This window comes from Chroicocephalus ridibundus, chromosome Z, assembly GCF_963924245.1.
Source record: "Chroicocephalus ridibundus chromosome Z, bChrRid1.1, whole genome shotgun sequence".
NCBI classification, from domain to species: Eukaryota; Metazoa; Chordata; class Aves; order Charadriiformes; family Laridae; genus Chroicocephalus; species Chroicocephalus ridibundus.
Genome location: NC_086316.1, coordinates 58,965,642 through 58,982,373, shown reverse-complemented (window position 1 = coordinate 58,982,373; position 16,732 = coordinate 58,965,642). Strand labels below are relative to the sequence as shown.

The following is a 16,732-nucleotide window of genomic DNA, read 5'->3' as shown; positions in this document are numbered from 1 at the left end:
TAGCTTTTATTAAAAAAATATCCTTGAGTCAAGCAAAACATATGCATGATACATTAGTGTGGGAGACATATAGAGGAGAATTCAAACATTGTGGAATTTAATTTAGAAACATCAGCCTACACGTCATGCACTTTTCATTTTCCAGCACCATTTTCCTAAGGTTTGAGGTAAATATACATGACCTGGAACAGAAGTTCTCCAGGGGAGGAAGGGAAAGGAATCTTTATTTTTTGCCATTAAGCAATTACAGGCATGAAGCACCACTCCTCTTGCACAAAGACAGGAACAGACTTAGGAATTATGTTTTCTCAGATATAGGGATCAGGATTTAGACCCTGGCAACAAATAATTCTTTGTGCAACTGAGGGTGAATTCTCCTGCCAACTCTGCAGAAGATACTAAAATACAGTTTATTGTCAGTCTTTTAGTTAGATACTACTGTCGCCTACTTAGACACTGAATAATACTGAAAAGTCACACAGCCAGTGAAAACACTCAACTTCCAAAAAGGACCTGTACAAAAAAAAGCAAGAAGAAAGGAAGGATTGCAAGTGTATCCAAAGCCCTGGTCTCCCAGATTGCTGACTTCCTCCTCTCCAGTCACACTTGAGATGTGTTTTCATCCCCGTCGCAATGATGTTTCTTCTCTCTCTTAAAAGAGAGAAAGAAATGCTGGCATTTTTACAGCAGCCTATATTCACATTTAAAGACATGGTGCATGCAAGTCTGTAAATACTTCTGTTGCATTGTGCAGACAAGATGCACGAAGGTAAAATGTTTCCCCCAGGTCTGACACAGCTGTTCCTCCCTTCAAAGTTATTCCTGCCCGGACAGCATTTCCCCTCAGCACCAGAGGGACCTCCTCCGGCAGCTGCTCCGGCTCCTGCTGCGTGGTGCTTAAGGGAGAATTTGGCCCTAATAAGCAATTTAACAAAGTTTAATGTGGCTACATCAAGCAAAGGTTAGTAATCCAAGCTGAAGAAACCCCCCCCAGCAATATACTCAATTCAGTAACTGAATTGAGTATACAATATACAATTCAAATATACATTTGAATCTGTAACAGAGCTGCACTTCTGAAGCTCTGTCCTTCCAGCCTGGATGTTGTTAAAATCAAGGGTTCACAGATTGCATATATAGTCCCCTGCCAGTTGCTCACTCCTAGGTCATTATTTCATGGATCTCTAAATAACAGGTGCATTTTGAACATTCTGGCCTCTGACCGAAACTTCTGTCTCAGCTGTCACAACAAACTGGATCTGCAGCGAATGCAGAGGCTGAAGTGTTTCATGGAATGGGGAAAAAAAAAAAAGACTAAAAAAAAAAACACTTTCAAAATCTCAGCCCTTTTCTAACATTTCAATCTAATAATGTCTTACTCTTACACTCCAACTGTCACCCCACAGAGAGCCCCCAGAAGGTTAAAAATAAATAAGTCACTTAACCATCACTGAAACATAGCTACATGCTACCAGAATTTGGCAGCTGTTTAAGTACGCACAACCACTATACACCACAGTTGGACTAGTCCCCTCTGCCCAAGTTACGATATCTGAGTGTGACCATGGGGAAGAGATTTCAAGTGCAACACGGTGATGTAAAATACAATTTGGTCTGGATACTGTGGCTCATCTCCAGTGCTGGTGACAAATAAATCACAAACATGAATACTAGGTCAGGATCTCTAGTATCAGAATGCTCCACATCAGCTGTAGGACATCAACCTCACCTTTTCAGCAATATCTCATTTTTGTTGAGCCTATAAACTTGATCAGGAGCTTATAATTAACTTTTGAAATTAGCCAGCATCAGCAAATTCATCTCTTCTGTGAATGCACATAGAATTCAGAAAATCTGAAGCGCCCATGAGCAACTGACATTGTGTTAGTGTTTCTTAGAAAGAAACAAATACTATTTATCTCACTAACACACAGAAATGACAGTAAGAGCTGCCTTAGAGTTCTTCCTACAGGCTAAGGAGAATAACCCTTATCATCAACCGAATGTGTTAAAAGGGACCTCATACCTGGGTTACAAAATACAGCTGAGAAGCGTAAGGTATTACTGTTTTTCTTTTAGAGCTTTACTAATTGACCACATGCTACTGCTGACAGATCCAGGAGTTCCTAGTATCACACAAATAAATTACTTTAACAGAAGATGATGAAAAATTTGCCAAAAGCTCAAACATCAGCTTACTTGGTCTACTACCATGGGGCTCTCAAATACTTCATCATTTTCACTTAGCATGGTTGCAGCAAACCAAGTAGGTGTAGCATTGAGTTTCCTGAGAACGTCAAGGGTAGATTGTCTTCGGTCTGGAAAAAAAGAAATTGTGGAAAATATGCCATTAAATCTTAAACCATTTTCTTCTCACGGATATATACTGTCATAAAAATGGCAAAGTTAAACATTAAGCACCAAATTTTAGGATTACAATTTGAGTAATATTGGTGTGTCCACTCAAAAACCTGCCCATTTTGTAATTGCCTTACACTTGCTATGTGTTCCAAGAAACCTATAGTTGACAAGATTCTAAAAGGTACCACAGAATCATTCATTAACGATTTAATTATAATTAAATAAAATTTAAAAAATAAAATAAATAAATATAAATAAATAAAAACAGTTAAAAATAACTGTTCCTGTACCTTGGTTAGCAAAACCTTCTATTTTCTACCCAAGCTAGAACTTTGTAGAGATCTGTGGCTAACGCACACAGAACAAGATTTATGGTCTGGGAGGAAATATGCATGATTCTGGCCTATATATTAAATATCTAAACATCCTAACGTCTGATACATAATATGAGCGGAATACTGTTCAATTACGCTCAAATGATGACTCTCCTAAAGCATTCTACCTACCGAGAGCAACGTAAATACTAATCATAAACCAATAGAGCAGATTATTGTTCTTAAAACAAAAAACAGCAACAAAATTTTAAGAGTGATATAAATAAAATACCACTGATAGTGCCTTTACAGGGTAACAGCAATCAATCAAGATTTGACGCACGAACAAGATGTTTGGGATGAAGACTGCTTCAGATCTGCTTTTGAAATGAGAAATTATTTTGAAATGAGAAATTATCAGTTTCACCAGAAATCATTAACAGAAGTTCAGAGTTTAGTTTTCAACAGTGTGTTCATGACTGCAAATATTATAAAAAGCTGCATGGGCTGACTCTTTTACTTCATGGCTTTGAGCAGCAGAAAACTTGACCAAGTGCTACAGAAGCCCCGTCAGTCTGTCCTGCAGACCCACATCTCTTAAAGCCGCTTGTAAGTATGAAGAGCATGCACCAATCCGGCACTTAGAAATGGCATGCTATGAGTTATTTCGTTCCTAGTCCTGGCAGGCCTTGCGGGATCTCATACCATTAAAACATCCTTACGCTTCTCATTTTGCTTGTCCCTCCTGCAGGAATTTTAACATGATTTTAGTGACTGCCATCCTGAGAACTGCTAAAGCTACAAACCATTTCCTTATGTCTGCCAACATCACAAAGCCTTTGTTTATAAATAGTATAAAAGCATTGTTTTCTACAGCAGTTCATCAGACTTTGGCAGCTAAAATCATATGGAAATGTGATTTGGCAAAACTGGCAGTACTTTCTTGTGGCAAGTAAAGCTTTCCAAGGGCTGGTCTTAAGACAACAACCAGGAAGAAAAAAAAAATCAGGCTCTCCATTGCTTCTTGTATGTTTATTACCTTCCCCAGCACACTCTTCCTCTTGTATATAAGCCCATTGGGTACAATGGCCAAGGATGGTAGTCAGCTCCAGTGCCAGGCTGCAAAGGTTCAACACATACCCGAGAAAAACAGCCCAGGAGTTAGGGATTCCCAAATTATGGTGTAAACCCAGGCCGATGGAGACAGTTTCTTGACTTCAGCAACCATCCCCACAGTCAGTTAATGGACTGTGCTATGAATTACATGTCCCAAGCCAGAAACAACAAAATCCCCTTATTCACATTTTTACTTATTTTACATTATTTTAAAATAATACCACTTTTCACATTATCTTAGAGAAGGTCTGTCCAGCTCCTGCCTGCCATGGGGAGTGACCCCAGACCAGGAAACCAACAGCCTGCTGGTTGGGAGGGGAAGGGAGGAGGCTGACGTTTCGCTACCCAGACCAGCTGGAGCACGCAGCACAGGTTCACAGCAATGACTTTGTGCCTTTCCGGGGTGGGGGAGGAGGAGTCCTGCACCGCTTCCCACTGGGCACTACAAGTCCCTTGTTCACTGAGACTTGAACCCCTGCGTGAGGGAAATGCCACTGCGAGGTATGTGCCCCACACCTGCATGGCCATACAGAATCGCAGAATGGTAGGAGTTGGAAGGGACCTCTGGAGATCACCTAGTCCAACCCCCTGCCAGAGCAGGGTCACCTAGAGCAGGTTGCACAAGAACGCGTCCAGGCGGGTTTTGAATGTCTCCAGAGACGGAGACTCCACCACCTCTCTGGGCAGCCTGTTCCAGTGCTCTGCCACCCTCAAAGTAAAGAAGTTCCTCCATGTTCAGACACTAAGAGGAAAAAAACATAGACCATAAGCACGGATCACGAACCTGCTGTCCCCTTGCAGAGGCACTTCTCCCACCCCGTGGGTGGCCAGGATTTCAATTCTCCGAGCACAAGTGAACCTTTGGACTTTACCACTAAAACATGCCCCTTCTTGCTCCAACAACCCCACGTATATGGTCAGCTGTGCATACAAGCCACATGCACTGCTATACCATCAGCAGGGATGGGAAACAAGGTGCAATACTATAAAACGCAAGCACCAGATCTGTATATAGTGCTTTACAACTGGTGAAGTATTTTTAAAAAAAAAGGCTAAGATAAATAACAAATCAGTAACAACAATGGTGTGCTATGGAGGATGGGTGCACAGCTACAGCATTTACAGGTAAAACAACTCCTCGTGAGAGATGGAAAGAACACACACCACGCAACCTGCAACCCATTTCATCTTCTTTGCAAATTGTACATGCATCCACAGACACTGCAGAAATCCTAGATGCTTGGGAAATACTGGATTTCCCCATGAATAAAAGTAAAAAGTTCAGAAGGTGTTCTGCACATTAAAATGTGTATTCTGTACACATTTTTCACTCTAAAACTAGGTCAAAGTCTCAGTATGTGTAAACACAGTTCTCCTGGCTCATTGACTTTAATGACACTGATGGGTCTTACTCCTTGTATTTGTTTTTTTCCCTTTCTGAAACGCAAAAAAGCAATTTTATGGAAGGAGGAGGCACAAATTACATTTTTTGCCATTATTTCCTTTCATTTCTTTGCTTTTAAATGTAGCAAAAATTTATCTTTCCTCATTAAAGCTTTCAATTGTAATTATTCCTAACATAAACTTGCTGGTCAGTGCCTTTCAACATCCTTAAAACCCCCTTTATCATACCGCCAACATTTATAATGCTTACCTCCCAAAGACTTCTCCACAAAGGACAACAATGTCTAACTGTGCAAAGACAGTTACTGACCCTGCCACCAAAGAGAGTAACTGACCCTTTTGCTTTCTTGTACAGAAAGCCAAAGATTTCCCTCTTCATTCTGGTAAGATTTTTGTACATAATTTAAGAAAAAAAAAACCCTCCTGTTAGCTGTTGAGGCTTATTTCAGTTACCAAATTCTTCCTAAATGAAAACAACTGTAACCAGCAGAGTTTTCTGCAGCCGCTGCCGTGCCGTGCAGCTCCCAGGGTGTCCAAGCTGCTCAGTGAGAGCTACACATGCAACCAGAAGAAAGAAAAAAAAAAAAAAAAAAAAAAAAGCCCTAAGAGAGTAAAGAAATAAAAACAATTTTAAAGAACAGTACATAATTTGGAGAAAACACTTTCTTCTTACTTAACAAATTCCAGTACCTATATTTATGAAAGAATAACCAAGAGTGAGGTAGACTTTTGAAAGAAAGAAATCTACCTCATGCGAGCTGTTTATAGCCACCTGCACACAACCAGACAATGAAAAGGAGGCAGAGCTATTAAGCAAGAGTCATGTAAAATAAAGACAGCTTTTTCTACCTGGTTTGGATGCCCTTCTTCGAATCCTCATTTTAGGTAAGGATGGCCAAGAATAATTAAAAGGTGAATCAGAGTCTGAGTCCATTTTTGTGCTAAATAAACACAGAGCAGATTCCCAACGTTGCACTTTGTTGTTCTGAATAGCAAGTCAAGTCTAAGAGTGATGTAAAATAAAGGAATGGACAAAGAAGGATCAAATTGCCCACTAAACACAGGGGAGGGAGAAGCTGTAAATGTTTGCTCTCTTCAGGCGTCCAGGCATGTAGACAGATCAGGCTGCAAATATTAAGGCAGAAGCAAGGAGGTTAAAGTATGAGAGCTTCGAGTGGAGCTGCTGCATCGTGGTCCAAAGCTATTTGAAAGGTCACCCTGTGCCAATGAATCATTAACTCACCTTTCCATTTTGATGTAAATGAAAACAATAGGAGCTGAGTGAGGAATGAGAAAATGAGAAAATAAGTCTTAGAAGTAAACAAACTATTGCATGTTTTTTCAAAGCTTTGTTTCCATGTTAAAAGTGGGGTCTACAAGGACTCTCAAATTAAGGACAGGCAAAATGCTGGAATTAAAGAAGCCAAAGATTAACAGTAAGCTAAAAGCACTAATCAATCTGCTGCACCCTATATTACCGCAGAGCAATACCCCTCGTCTCAGCATTTACAACTTTGGCAGACTTTGGGATGCTGCAGCTGGAAAAGCAGCGATAACCCACTCAGAATCTGTTGCTCCCATTTAGTAGCTCAAATGAGCTTAAAGCTCAAGTGTTACAAAGAAAGATTACACTGTCATTAGAGGACCTCTCTTTCCAATAATATTTAGTCTGAATAGCATTTTCTCCTTCACACAGTCACCAAGTTAGACAGTGAATCATAAGGATTTTGTAGAGCTGGCACCTTTACAGCTCTGGTCTAACCTCATAGCAATGCACAATACAGCTAGTGACTAATTTACAACAAATCCTCCATTCTTATACAGTCTCCCTGAACAACTCGTAGGCAATTAGTATTCAGTAGGAACTCATTATCCCTTCCCCCAACATCTTTACACTACACAAACTACATTTTTTTTTAAACACGCTCAAATGTGGCTATACAAGAGCTAATACAAAAAAATAACATGTCCACTGTTTCTTAACCAACTTCACCAAACATTTCTTTTAGTTACCCCACAATGTATGTGTTTTTGTATTCCACATAAAGGAGGAGAGGGAATGTGGATCAGCTTAAACGTCAGTTTTTGGAAGATGATGACATTTGAGCTTGTTAACATTCCTTACTTCACTTCAATTATTTTTCAGGCTGCTGAGGTCTGCAGCGCTACTTCTGTATTATGTTTCAAGTGATCCCTCAATCCACATTTCAGTTGGAGATAACAATGTATTTGTTGAAAGAAAATAATGCAATTCAAATGCAAATTTAACTCAAAACCCATTAGAAAAATACCTATCAGGTTTTCAGGGATAAAATAATTATTATACAAGCACTTCATAAAGTGCACAAATTACATAAAACACAGTTGAAACACATCATTGTTCTGCACTTCCCTTAACTGAAGTTTTGCCAGCTTTGTTAGGCCTGAAAAGAATAATTCACCCCAGACACTGGAAGCCTTAGACTTTCACTTTAAATATTAGACACTCCCTTAGACTTTGTTTGATTTATATATATAATTAACAGCCCCAGGGAATTACAACAGACAATGGATGACTGAAAACACAGAGAGGATATAAATCCATGCTTTAAGCATCCACTTCAAAATATCTCCACTCCCTGGAATGTCAGGTTCAAATTGCACTGATAAATCCCCTGGGCATACGGGAATGCAGGCGCTGACGTACACCTTCCTACCTGCACACCATCCAGGGCAATCCCCGGCCTCCCATCGTGGCCCCAGTTTGAGAGGAAAGGAAAGGACAGAGCATATTTGTTGGATAACTTCTTCGCTTAGGAAATGTCTTCCCAACTGCTCCAACACAAAAGATTTCCCCTCTACACAGCAATTTTCCCTACCCAAGGGTGCTCTCTCACTCATCAGATATTCATCAACTGGAATAAAAGTCTTAATTTCAGACGTGTACAAAAGGCAATGTTCCATGGGCAAACAGCAGTTTACATTTAGAGAGAGCTGTATAGTTTACACTGGCTTTTGAATTTCTCACCTTTTGATTTTAGCAGTTATTCCTTCTTTCTATTTTATGAGAAAAGGTAAATTTTGGTTACTTCTGTGGTATCTCCATTTGCGAACATTTTATCTCAATTGACCAGTTCTGGCTTTTTTCACTTATACATTCAACTGAAATACACTTACTCACTCCCATTGGTCTTCCTGGACTTCTGTTTAGCCCAGAGAGGGATAACTAGAACTGAACAAAACACTCAGAATGTGGAAACGCAGCTGATGTATTTAATGGCATTAAAATATTTTACATGCCAAGACATTTACTTTCCTGAATGACCCCTGCACACTGTATAAATATTTTCACTGACGGCTCAGTTATTGCCTGCTCCCTCCATTAAACTAGCATCGTTCTAATACAAATGAGTAATTAAGGATTGTTAAATAATTTTTCAACAGCAGCCCTATTACATAACACTTGGAGAATCCATACTACTGCTGTGATAAAAACCTGATCATTTACTGCTGCTGTTTATCGTCTATTTCTTGGCCGAGTTCTTAGGCTTTTCACCCGCTTACTGCAATCTTCCCTGAACAGGATCTTGCAGGGGAATTTGTCAATGGCAGTCTGAAAGAACAGATAAATAATCAACCTTAACCCCTGTCTCTGAAGGGTTAATTGTATATCACTCATGTTATTTGCTCTGTTTGGGCCTTGTGAAAGATTTTTTTTTCTAGTTTGTAAAACTCCCTCATGCGGCTGTGAAAGACCTCATGCTGCTTTTTGTCACGAAGAAGGGCTTTGCCTTACAGTCTTTGGCTAAAAATATTTTTCTGCCCCATTCCTGCACTTTGTGGGATGATCCAACCCACTTTTCACCTGCCACTCTTTGTTCCCAAAGTGGTGGCATTTGCATGCATTTGGCACAGAGATCTGGCAGCTTATGAGGTAAAAGGTGCTTCCTAGTTGGAAAATATTAACCTTGCTTTCCACCAAAAAAATGTTTTCAATTATGTATACCAAGATATAGACGTGAAGATAAAGAACAAATGGGGTTTTTGTGTGCATTACCTAAGGCTAATGCTTTTGATAAATAATGTAATGCCTTAAATTCTTTCACCCAGTGCTTGCCAAAACACATCCATATGATAAAAATGAGATACTACGGTCTATTGTTTATTGTCTGACCGTTTCCATGGCTTGTGGCAAGATGGAAGGAAGCAGCGGAATTGTCACCAGGATCCACAGTCTCCATGGAACGGCAGTGTCTCCCCTCCAGCAGCGCCACAGCACCAAGCGGGTGGGCTCCCTCTCCCCAAACGCTGCTAAACCATGGGCTGGCAGATCAGGAGGAGACAACCCCTCAGGGCCCAGTGCCCCCTACCCAGATGGAGAGGGGATGGAAAGCAGGGCTACCACCCCAAGAAACAGGGCTGGAAAGGGTCACTGTTGGACACAGGTGAGATGAGAGCTAAAAACGCCCTGCCCGGTTTGCTCTGGGCAGAGTCTCCCCTGACATTAGGGATGAAGTTGATTCCCCCCAGCTTGGTTCTGCCCCAGGACCAGCAGAGCCTGCAATCATTTCCCAAAGCCGCAGAGAAGGCCCTGACAAGGGAAGATGGTGTAGAAAGGGCCAGATGATCTTCTCCACCAGCCTCTGTGACCCATAGGCGCATGTGGCTTTCCTACACAGAACCAAGTCTAGATCCTTAGGATTGTGGCAGAGGACCTTCCCCACTTGTTTTCATGACCTGCCCTATTGCTAAATTTCTGATGGCTGATTCATGCATTCAGCTTAGGGAACTGGCCCGTTTATTTCCTTATTTTGTGAGCAGAGGTTTGTTGACGTCTCCCACAAGTAACGCAGCAGTTTGGAATTTAAACTATTCAGCAGTGGGTCCCAAAAGGTCCAGGCAGGCAGACACTGCCCATCACCACTGCCTGGTGTATGACAGTATCCAGTGGATCCCACCTCTCTCACTCACCCTGCAGCAGCCTCCACACCCCTCATCACCTGCAGGGCCGGGAAGGGCAGGGAGCAGGGCAGGGGAAGGAGGAACAGGGAGTTTAGTTTCCATCACTCTTTCCATCGCAAACACACCTGCTTTTCCACCGTTTCAACCCCAAGGAAGCCACAGGTTTCAAAAGGGTGAAAGATCATTAGCGTTCAGCATCGCGGAGCCTCTTCCTGCCACTACCAGTCTAAAGCGGCAGATTTTGCTCTCCCAGGGAAGCGTAGTCCTGGGTGAATGCAGGTATCGAACATGAGATTAAATGTCCCTGGCACCCTCTAGCGCCCAAACCTCCTGCTTACACCGCCCCTCATGCTGGTGTTCCCCACGCTTCCATCCACACGGCTGGTGGCGAAACTCACCCACACATGAGACCCCTTCTCTGTAACGAGGATCTCCTATAGGTGCTGTGTAGACAGATAGTACAGACATTAACGAAAAATACAAAACACAGATGCGGTACTATAAATTTGGGTCAGTTTTTCATTGACTTACTTGTGCAGTTTCTTGGGCACTAGCCTGGAAATGAGCATAGAACCGCTGCTGCCTTCACAGACACCCTGCTGAGAGACACAACCCACCCTACTCATCTCCAAAAAGGGTGTCCTACACAGACCCCCAAGTTTACTGAAATGTTCCGCAGTCAACAGCAGGCTGCAGGAGAAGCAGAGTCAGTTTTCTGTGCGCCGCTTTCTGGATTGCTTTAAGGTAGACTGACAGTCCAAGAGTTTTTATGCTCCACTGCATTTACTTCCACGTGGATATATCCTTTTACCAACCACAGACAGGGCACATGGAATCACAGTGCTGCTGCAAACCATCCAGACTGAGCAGAGACTGTACCATCTAAATTTATAGCTAACTCCTTACTAATCCTCTGCAGGTATATTTCTAATTACAACAGGAATTATGAAATTAATTTTTAAGGCTGTTTTTTTCATGTTTTCTTTGAAACCAGGCTGACAACCACAGTTACAACAGCTATAATGAGTATAACACTTTCATGTTAAAAATATTGTGATGTTCAATGAATGATGCATTATCCTACAAAGTGCTATTAGCAATACGTACCTCCTGAAAAGCAACTGTTTGTAAGTGGTGGCACTTAAGTCTTATTTCTTTGATAAACTAAAGGAGCAATGCACCTGTAATGTAATCTGACAGTACTGCAAGATCCTTGGAGAACACCCACAAGACTGGGATGAAGAAGGGCTCAGAGTTTTTACAAAACTGAGGCAAAGACATGACCCTCTACCCAGTCCTCACTCAATGTAGCTCTGAAGAGCCAGTGCTCACTGTCTCACGCTGCATTATCTCAGGCTGTGTCCCAAACTCTTCATGTTGTCTAGTTTGCTGTCCTGCTGCCAGGATTTCACAGTGTTCCGCTGTCTCAAACCCTTCTGACGTCTGGTTCATGACTGACTGCAGATTTTTTTTTTTTCTTCCTTTTTTTACTGCACCGTTCACCTGATGTGGTTTAGGATAACAAGCTCAGTTCAGGATAACAAGCTCATTAATAATACTTTCACATGACAGCGGTCAGTGTGCCCTGACTCTTGAAACAACCACTAAGCAATTCCAACAAAGTACATAAAGAGATAATTTGCCTAAATGCTCTCCTTGTCTGGTATCTATTCACATGAAAAGACTAGCTGGGGTATGCAGTACAAATGTGGACGGAAAGCTCGTCGTTTTTTGTCTCGTACCCTGATGAAAAGCTCCCTTGAGTTTATTTGCAAAAGCTTGAGAACTAAGGGCTACAGTCAATAAAAATCTCTTCCTGATTTCGGCTCCACGGAGGCCTGTGCGAGCCCCAGCAACAGGGAGAACACACACGGCCTCACATGAAAGCGAACCCAAGTTTAACTTGGGCCTCGCTCCTACTGAAGTTTCGCCAATGACTTCGTTGTTGAGTCTGCACTTACGCTGGCAGCGTGCGCCGCCAAAAAGTTCACCAAAGACCCACCTCGTTAAAAATACAATTTTCCATGTTTCAGGGAAGACTTCAAGGGAAGGGCCGCCTCTCAAGTAGGAAGAAAGCTGAGAAATGTGTTCATGTGTGCACTTTCAAGACTACAACTGTTGTCTTCACAATGTATTTCTGGATTATATTTCACATTTAAAGAGTAACTTGACATTAGATATATCCCAGATTGTTTATTTATGTTAACATGAAATGAGACCAGGCAGAAGACAAGCAAAACAGCTTATTTAAACATCAGGAAAAAAAAGAGCCTCTTTTTGAAGGATTATTTTGTTGAGCAAATTTGTTTTGGATTTTAGGCAGAGGAGGAAGACAAGTTCTGGGAAGCCAGACAGCACATGTTTGTAACTTGTTCATTTTTCTTTCTGTCTTCCTTTTGAGGTTAACTTGAATTATAATGGCTCAGAAAATCAAGAGTGGAGGAAACTCCAAGAAACAAGAACAAGCTTGTTTTAGTGCCTAGTGCTGCTTCTTCCAGATTTCTCCACAGCTTTTTAATTAAGCTCAGCTCAGTCTCACATCCCAGGAAGATTTTACTTCCCACATTATGTAGGTCTCAACTATTCTGCAGTCTTCAATATTTAGTTGTTTATAGACACTCCAAACAAATGAGAATATGTTTTATCTACTGAAATAAACCACTGTCATGTTTAAATGTTGTTTAAAGGCTGTTTCTGGCAGGACTCTGACAGATGAACCCCAAGTTAAGCCTTTCTTCTGCAAGGTGCAAGGAACCATGCAAAGGTTTTGCAAAAGTAAAAACAGCAACATAAAGATCTCTGAAAGCTGCGTCAAAAAAGGGCAGAGCGCAATTGCCAGTCTGTAGCTGCAGCAATAACTCTGCAGTTTTCTTCAGCTATTATTTTTCTCTGCAATTTTCAGACCACCTACCTAAAATGAGACCAGAAATGAGTTTTAAAAAAGTCTCTTTTACAGCAAATTGACCTTACAGGACTTCTTCGACACAATCAGTCTGAGTATTTGCACATCTCCCATCATCCAAGTACTGCGGTGCCTCTTTCTCACCTCACTCTCTGTGGTCTTCCCGGTTTCAGGTGAAAAACTGAGACACAGGGAAAGATAAGTGACTTGCCCAACGTCCTACTGTGAATCCATTATGGAGAGAAACTGAAGCAAAGGTTTGCAGCTCCTGAACTAGAGACGCTATGGCTGGATCACTCAACCTCTCTCCAAGCATAAGGAAGAGACAGGACTGAAAGCTGCCAGGAAAAAATAAAAATGACCACAAACAGAAAAGATTTGCACAGCCTCTTGCAACTGTCTCAAATAGGCAACATTTAACACGTAGCTTTCACTTTTATCTATCAATAACCATAAAATTATTTCCAGTACTTCCAATGTCAAAACAGGCATGCTTGACTCGAAACACTTCCAAATACATCCTGCCCAACAAAAACCAAAAGCAAATGAACACTAGGAGTGAAAGATTTGACAGCAAGAAGCAGAAAAACTAATCATTTCACAGACCTAACAAAAACTGCACAAAGGCAGGACTCCAGACAGCAGGATCATGCTTTTTTCTATCTTAAATAAAAACCCACCGTTTTAAGTTTTACCAGCCATGGTAAGGAAATCTAAAAGAACAGAACAGCAACATTGAAACCAGATTTTTCTGCAGATTACAGTGCAGCCCTACTGGTTTACAGAGAGAAGAAGATCACAATGTTCTGTTACTCAAAGTGATGTGTGGTTAAACTCAGATTTCTGTGGAACCATGAAAATCAAAGGGCAGACTTTACTAAAAGTGTTTTGTAGCTGCCTGGTCACATACAGCAAACTGCCAAAAATTTGGGATCAGTATTTTTATCTCTCAAAGTGCAAAACGTGGCTTGCAGAACTTTTTCACCACCGGCAGAGTAAACAGAATAGATTAGACAGACACCACTAGGTCACTGGCACTGTAACTAGGAGAGCAGGGAAAATATTTTGAAAAATTAACATCATCCTGCCTTCCTGAAGTTTGGGGGGGGGGGGGGGGCGGGGAGGGGAAGGGAAGCAACCTATGTTTCCTCGGAAGAAAAACTGGGAGTTAGATTTTTCTTATTGGAAAAAAGAAACTTCTGCCGCTTTATAAATGGCCTTGTGAACATCCTTTTTCCAAACCGGCTATGCAAAACAGGAAGGAATTATAAATGTTTAAAAACACATGCCCAGTTAACAGTGTCACATGCCCAACAGTAACAGCATTCAGCTGTCACCTCCTAGACTCTCTCTCGAAATGTACAGGGTTGCTGACTCTGAGGATGACAATGCCTGGCAATAATACATATGCTTAACATTGAAAGGAAAAAAAAAAAATATCATTTTTTTGTTGCTTTCCATTTTGTTTCTTTCATCTACTCTCCTCAATTGGATATTGTTTTTGTCTCTCAATCTTTCCACTGTGTTTTCTTTCAATGAGAAAAAAAAAAAAAAAAAAAGTTTTTTCTTTTTTTTTTTCCTTTTTCTCTGTAAACACAAAACAGATCTCTAGCAACTTCCAGGGAAGACAGAGAGAGGGGGATGAAGATTGGCAGGTGTGACTAGCACTGAACTCACAAGTATCCATACAATGCCCTGTTCAGCCTGCTTTAGCATCCTGTTGTGCCCCACAGTTCACTCCTACTCCTTCAGCTCTTGAATACAGCAAACCCAAAAACCATCGTCTGTAGTTCATGTGGCTTCTTATTGGTCCATCCCCACCCTGACACTCACAGGGGTGAGGACGAGAAGCCTCTTGCCCAAAAAATTGAACTGCAATTCTCAAACCTGAGCTACGAGGCTCAAATAGTGCCTAAGGCTGCCAGGTCCCAACCCAAAAATGAAGACGACAGGGAGCAAGGAGATCTGGTACCCTTTTTGCATCCTACCAACTGTTGGGAGAGCCCCTGCAAAGATACTCCCAAAACTTTGTTGGATGTGGGGAAAGAGCCAGAATGGTCAGTATGCTTGAAAGGGCAGGCTGGGGAAGAAAACAAGAGGGCAGGAACAGCAGAGCCCTTTCAGGCCACTGCTTCTTTAAAATTTCCTTTGAACCCAAACCATTCCGTGATGAGACTGATTTTTGGTAAAGGTTTCTAAAAGAACCACGTGGAATAAGAAGTGAGAAGCAGAAGTGGGGGAATTTGTACGCATTCAAAGAGCACTCACATTCTTGCTCTTAGAAGTCCTCTGATTTATGAATCCAACTTTCTAGTGAGATTCCAGAGTTTGCTCGTTTCTATTCATTCTTCTTCACTCAGCCCCCCTTAGCTGCTTTCCCTCTTCCTCTCCCCCACTGACAACCACTTTCATTTCTCTCCTTATCCCCCACTGTGTGCTTTTCCTGCCAAAAACATCGCCATTTAAGAACACTGCCAAGCAAACAATTTTTTAAAAAGTAGTTTAAAACAATCTAGGGTAATAAAACTACAATATTTAGCAATACGGTTATATGAGTCAGGTTAGAACATATACTGATATTTACATTCAAATAAAACAATAAAATCAGCTTAAGTCAATTTATAAATTCCTGCTTGTCACCAAGCTCTATTTCCATCCTTCTTTGTCGCTCCCCAATTTCACCTTTTAATGCACACCCCACTCACTCCCCAGCCTGCGCTTAGCCCCATCAGAACCCCAACCTGTGCTGACTGGAAGCCCTCTAGCCCCTGCTGAGGTCAATGGCAAAATCCCATCAGATGTCTATGTTATGAGCGTTTCAGCCAACATGAGTACACAAATAGGAGACGGGCAAGGACAGCTCATGGTGCAGCCAGCAGCGAGTCCATGCTCCTCCAGTCCTTTACACAGGGCAACCAAATTCTCAGTTACAGTGACTTACGTCAGAGCAGAACCAATTTCAGCAGCTTCTCCACCAACAAGGCAACTTCTTAAATTTACTACACAGTAATTACAATTTATGGAAGAGAGAGAGGGAGGGTTGGTTCTTCTTCAGATAAGAGGTACAACAGGGAATTTTTCTTAGTTTAATACAAGCTGACCCTATGCTCACAACAAAAGGTATTTATATACACATGTACAGGTACAGTCATATGTATATATGCACATTTATATCTGTATTTATAATTCTACTTCATACATACCTAAGGAAATATATGTAAATATGTACATGCCTAAGGAAATATATTTAAGTCAAATATTAAGCATTTAAATCTTGTTCCAAGTTGTATGTGAATTCACCTTTTCTTTTTTTTTTTTAACCCAGAAGCTCCTCTAAGAATATATACCCTACCACTCCTAACTAGCAGTATGAGCCATGGCCAAAGTTGCTTGATTGTTCCCTGCAGAGGACTCAGGATCTGCTGCAGCTGCCCATCCAAGCATCAGAGAGGAGACTGAGCTGGTCTGAAGCCAGAGAGCCTAGCTCCTGTTCCAGCTGTCACAAGCAGTGCTGTGCAAATGATCCCTTAGAAGGAAAATGCATTTCAGGGGTAAGAAAAAGAAATATCAGCAATAATTTCAGGGTGGAGAACTTCCACTCTATCAGCTTTTAAGCTATTTCATGTTCCCTCCAGATGGTATAACTAGAGCAGATGTCGCTTCAGATTAGCAAACCATAATCACTCCCCGATGA

General features: G+C 41.4%; 1 protein-coding gene across 3 annotated transcripts in view; it reads right to left on the bottom strand.

The window, feature by feature from the left end:
• The window catches only part of ARHGEF28 (Rho guanine nucleotide exchange factor 28), a 130,700-nt gene that overhangs the window by 58,439 nt on the left and 55,529 nt on the right, over positions 1-16,732 (bottom strand). For 2 of the 3 annotated variants that reach the window (XM_063320101.1, XM_063320099.1), the window contains one exon: positions 2,200-2,318. In XM_063320101.1, the coding sequence (XP_063176171.1) occupies positions 2,200-2,318 (119 nt within the window). Of the gene's footprint in view, positions 1-2,199; positions 2,319-6,044; positions 6,381-16,732 lie in introns of those variants that run through there. The other variant, XM_063320100.1, reaches the window with a different exon arrangement.